Source organism: Centruroides sculpturatus, unplaced genomic scaffold (assembly GCF_000671375.1).
Source record: "Centruroides sculpturatus isolate CEXI.00-Female unplaced genomic scaffold, Cexi_2.0 scaffold32, whole genome shotgun sequence".
Taxonomy (NCBI): Eukaryota; Metazoa; Arthropoda; class Arachnida; order Scorpiones; family Buthidae; genus Centruroides; species Centruroides sculpturatus.
Genome location: NW_019384445.1, coordinates 467,923 through 473,702, shown reverse-complemented (window position 1 = coordinate 473,702; position 5,780 = coordinate 467,923). Strand labels below are relative to the sequence as shown.

The 5,780-nt window shown below is 34.0% G+C and overlaps 1 protein-coding gene across 1 annotated transcript; it reads left to right on the top strand.

The window, feature by feature from the left end:
• The first annotated feature begins 2,723 nt into the window (after positions 1-2,723).
• On the top strand, positions 2,724-5,440 carry LOC111620351 (SCAN domain-containing protein 3-like). The gene has a single exon (XM_023362268.1). It carries the CDS (start codon positions 3,464-3,466, stop codon positions 5,234-5,236), a length of 1,773 nt encoding a protein of 590 aa, XP_023218036.1. The 5' UTR covers positions 2,724-3,463; the 3' UTR covers positions 5,237-5,440.
• Positions 5,441-5,780: the final 340 nt, after the last annotated feature.

The following is a 5,780-nucleotide window of genomic DNA, read 5'->3' as shown; positions in this document are numbered from 1 at the left end:
TTTCTACATCCCCTTAAAGATGGGACGTACGAAATCGTAATATCACCGGTTTAACATCGAAATCCGCGAGTAATATAAAATCGGAGAGCGGAATAAATATATCAAATATTTTAATGGACTTTTTTTAACTCCTGTCAATTATACAGAACTATCGTAAAAACAGTAAATTCTTATCGGTTGGGTTAAGTTATAAATCTACTCGTTATTCACGTAATGAAATATCTAGTGGACAGGCGGCTAACAGCCCAGAACCGGTCCTTGATAGAATTGGAAATCTTTATATGTGTGCAGCTTTCACCCAAGGTCGTAGGCTTCCACCGGCTAAACCGGGTGAGGTTGGTGCTCTGTAAAGCGCATGCGCAAATTTGGCTTTACGTAATCTGAAAATGCAGGAGATTCCACTCCGCCACTAATATTCTAATATACAATAGCAATTTTTTTTTCCACGTGTAGTATAGAAATTTGTAAAAAGATACATAATGCGGTTATAATAAAATATTGTGCGATTGTTTTCATATAATGAAAATTAATATTTATTTATTTTTTAGAGAATACGAGGGAAGCGGCGCTTCCAACGCTTCTAATGACGGCACGCTACTGACCGACGTACACCAAGTGTATGTTGTTATTGGGTAAATCAAATTAGCGAGCGGTGACACTAGTGAGACTTTATTAAACTAATTTTTTGCATTTTTTTCGTGAAGGAATGAAATATTATTTTGTACCATAAATGGTACTGAAATATTATAATGTACTTAAAATCTAAGTGTACAGTACTTTCAATATACTCGAAAGGGCAAAATGTACCCGAAAAGTACAAATGTACTAGGAATGGCAACGCTGGAGCGACCTCTCTCGACCGTTTCAATCTCGACTGAAACGAAATTCAATCGTGATCAACTCGAGACTGGCGTCTAATTACAGAACGATTCCGAGCAATAGTTCTGCTTTTTACCACGAGATGTCGCTAATTCGTGACGTCAAGAAGACGGACTACTATAATTCCTAGTGTAAATACTGTTCTTAGTGTAAATACTAGTAAATAAAAAACTTAAACCAACACCTTAATATTCGCTGAGAGATTTTTAATGTAACAAACGTTTTCGATCTATTCGATAGATCATCTTCAGGTTAAAAAGAATATTTCTTAAATGGAACAACCATTTCAAAATTCAAAAAATATAAATAACCAATAACATTTCCATTAATAAGAATAACTAATACATTGTAAATGATACAAAAAATAAATAACGTATTACTCGTACCAAATATTAATACTGTACTATCTATCCTAAGTAGACATAATTTCTTTTAAAATATACTAGTGTTCATGCGCCTCTTGTAAGTTTTTAACGGCATATTTCCAAGCTGAAGGAAGACCCTCTGCGTCCCTTGCGTTAATGCAGTTTTCTTTTAGCTTGCTTCTGTAAATTTCTATCTTTTCAGCTGTTCTTGCCAAAGTTGGGGAGTGTATCTGTTTTATGATTTTCGCTTCATTCCATCGAACCAAGGATCCTTCCGCTTGCGCCATCTGGGCTAGTACTGTTGTATTAGAACCTTTTCTAATATCATACTTGTGTTCTTTGATCCTTATTCCTAGGTTCCTAGTAGTAACCCCTACATAATCTTTATTTATACCTATTAGCTGGTTCTCGTAGGAAACCGAACTCAAAGGCCCGAACTTCGTCCCGGAGAGTGCGGGGATATGGAAAACATCATACAATGAGATCGAAAGAGGAATTAATGGTTTGGATCCGGTCGAGAAGGACTATATTCGTTGGAAGACTGTGTTAAAAATCAAGATAAATGGAAAGGAGGAAGTAATAACAAGGACATCAGGTATACTAAAAGATGGTTAAAAGAGAATAATTTAATTGCGGCAAGAGCAGGTAAAAGCAAACAAATGGTTATAATGAAAAACAAACGTATGATAAAGCCTTAGAAGAATATATCAGAAAAACAGAATGTATTAAGGTCAACAGTAAAATAGTGGAAGCTATTGATAGAAGGGTTAAAAAACTAGAGGGAACCAAACTAACGAAGATCTTATCTTTTATCCGAAAATGCCGGAACCCTAGACCAGGACTCCCTAAACTGTTTGCCTTCGCTAAAACTCATAAAGAGGCAAGGAAATAAGGCCTATTGTGGAAAAAGGGAAAGCAGATGCATTTTTCCTAGAAAAAAGGTTGAAAAAATACGTCTCCTCACTGATGGAAAATAATAAATTAGTTACAAATGATCCTGCTATGGTAGTTAAAGAGCTACAAAGCATCACTTTGATGGATGAAGAAGTGGGAACTGTGTTAGATTACGAAAGTTTGTACCCGTCTATTAAGATTGAGTCCTGTGTAGAAGCACTATTGGAGTTCTTGTTTAGAGAAAACCCAACGTTAACACAACACGGAAATGAGGTTATAGAGATGGCTAACCTAGTATGTTGCGAATCTTTCTTCGCTTTCGAAGACCAAACATATAAGCAAAATAGGGGAGTAGCAATGGGAAGCCCAATTTCAGAGCTCCTTTGCGAGCTTGTTGTTAGAAAAGTAGAGGAAAAAGTTCTGCGTAGCTTCGAAAGGGATATAGTATTTACAAGAGATATGTAAATGACATATTCATAATATGGAAAAACAATCGAGTACTGTAATTGCTAACTTTGTAGATAGAATTAACGAAAACGAAGAATGCCTTAACCCAGTGTTTCCCAAAGTGGGGCGTACGCCCCACAGGGGGGCAATTTGATGGTTGGAGGGGGGCAATTTGAGAATTGACATGACATAATTTCTTCCCTTCGCTATGAGCTTTTTTAATGCAACGCTTTAGGTGACAAATAATATGAAAAAGAAAATTTTCTAAATAGAGGACTTAAATTATTAATAAGCATTTTTAAGATGGTATCAAAACCTAAACTATGTTATTAGAGTCCGCAAGTGAACTTTTCAGCGTTTCCCTTTGCTGTATCTCTTGTCGCAGAAATCTTGTATCTTTTAAAGTCGCTAAGTAACAACGTTTTTGCACAATTTTTTTTTAAAAATTTAACTCTAATATTTTTAACACCTATATGTCATAATTGTCTGTCATTTATATGATTAAATGAATTAATTAATACATGTTGTAGAAATATAATTTTTACGTATTGAATAATTTATGTTTATTTTTTAACCATTTAGCTTTTTATATAAGTTTTTAAACTGTAAAACTATTGATAATATTTAAAAACTAATTAATTGTGCTTTTTTTGTTAGTTTAGATATCTCTAATAGCAGTGTCTTTGATAAAGGAGTCCAGAAGTATTAAAATCTTGCAATCTGGTCTGCTGGAATCTTCAGGGCTTGCGTTTATCCCAAGTATCACTTGCGGCAAAATGTGTTATATCTACACAAAAACAATTTTTTCTAAATTTACGTTTACTCTGTCACATTGAATTATTTTTACAAAATTTTATTATTTTTTTAGCCCATAAAAAATGAGTGGAACAACAAAAAAGAAAGTTCGTCAATATTCAGAGGAATATCTAAAATATGGATTTATACCAGCAGTTCACGATGAGAGGATGCCGTTTTGCTTGATATGCCAGCAATGTTTGACAAACGAATCTATGAAATTGGGTCGGCTTGAAGCACATTTGAAGGCCAAACACAAGGACTATATTAATTCAGATTTAAGTTTCTTCAAAACATTAAAGGAAAAGTTCGAGAAAAGGACGACAATTACTTCAATCTTCACGTCTAGAAATGTAACAAATAGTCGTATTCAAGAGGCTAGTTACCAAATTTCATTGTTAATTGCTAAATCAGGGAAAAGCCACACAATAGGGGAGAATCTTATAAAGCCCTCAATTTCTGCTTTTATGAAAACTGTTCTAGAAAAAGATGACGAGGATGTAAAAGCGATGCCTCTCAGTAACAATACTGTCAGCCGAAGGATCGACGAGATGGGCGAAGACATTGAGAAACAACTCGTATCGAAACTAAAAACCAGAAATTTCTCTGTGCAGATGGACGAGTCAACCCTAAGAGACAGTGAGGCCGTTCTTATCACTTATGTCAGGTATATTGAACGTGGACAGTTTGCAGAAGAAATGCTTTTTTGTAAACAATTAGAAAGCACTACCAAATCGAGAGACATTTACAACATATTCAAATGCTACTTGGATGACAATGAGATCCCCATGAAGAATGTTATTTCGTGTGCTGCCGATGGTGCCCCCAATATGATGGGCAAAAAAAATGGTTGTTTACAATTGATGAAAGCTGATAATCCAGAAATGATACTTATTCACTGTGTTATCCATAAAGAAAACTTGGTGGCTAAAAACGTGTCTCCTATTCTCAATGAAGTACTCAATGCAGTTATCAAATGCATTAACTCAATAAAAGCCAGCGCTAAAACCGAGCGCTTATTTAAGCTATTTTGTGAGGAACAAAATGAAGACCACGTACGATTGTTACTACACACTGAAGTAAGGTGGCTTTCAAAAGGGAATTGTTTGAAACGATTTATTGAGTTGTTCGATTCGCTTGAAAAGTTTTTAATTGATAAGCCTGAAATGAAATTATTGTTGACAACAAATGGCAAAGCATATGTAAGTTATTTAGCCGATATCTTTGAGAAGCTAAATTTGTTAAACAAGCAACTGCAAGGACCAAACAAAACACTGGTTGATGCCAAAGCAAAAATATTTGGTTTTATTAAGAATTTAGAATTAAATCAAAAACACGTCAGCAACAAAAATTTTGAACAGTTTCATTGGCTTAACAAGTGTGATGTTTCTGACTCCGCAATACTTGAAATTGTTAATCATTTAAAAATTTTAATTACGGATTTTAAAGAGAGATTTGCTGATTTAAAAGAAATGAATTTTCCGACATGGATGGTGCAACCAGTTTTGGTGGATTTAGCTGATATATCCAATCTGCAATATCAAGAAGAACTCGCGGAGTTGCAAAGTGACGAATCTGTAATAACTCTATTTAATATTAAAGGTGCGATGGCATGGCTTTGCGATGAAACAGAGGCTAAATACCCCAATACCACAAAATGTGCAAGAAAACTCTTATTACCGTTTCCATCTTCATATCTAGCTGAATGTGGCTTTAGTGCTGTGAGTGATTTGTTGATTAAAAAAAGAAATCGTCTGGATATAACACAACGTGGAGATTTGAGACTTAAGCTAACTAAGCTTGAACCAGATATAAAATCGCTGTGTAAAAAGCATCAAGTCCACAAATCACATTAAAGTAAGTTTTTAAAATCTATTATTTTTTTATTTATTAAAAGTTCGTTTCTTTGTTTTGACAACAGTTGTAAGAAATCGCTTTAAAATTATCATTCATATTACTAAAAAGAACAAAAATAAATTTTATAACTAAAATTATGTATGGGGGGACATGATGATTTTAGAAATGTTAAAGTGGGGCATGGCCTAAAAAAGTTTGGGAAACACTGGTCTAGACATAACACAACGTGGAGATTTGAGATTTAAGCTAACTAAGCTTGAACCAGATATAAAATCGCTGTGTAAAAAGCATCAAGTCCACAAATCACATTAAAGTAAATTTTTAAAATCTATTATTTTTTTATTTATTAAAAGTTCGTTTCTTTGTTTTGACAACAGTTGTAAGAAATCGCTTTAAAATTATCATTCATATTACTAAAAAGAACAAAAATAAATTTTATAACTAAAATTATGTATGGGGGGACATGATGATTTTAGAAATGTTAAAGTGGGGCATGGCCTAAAAAAGTTTGGGAAACACTGAACCTGAAGCTAGAGCAAAAAA

Coding starts and splice junctions, on each gene's coding strand:
- LOC111620351 (XM_023362268.1), top strand. CDS start 3,464: ATGAGTGGAACAACAAAAAAGAAAGTTCGTCAATATTCAGAGGAATAT.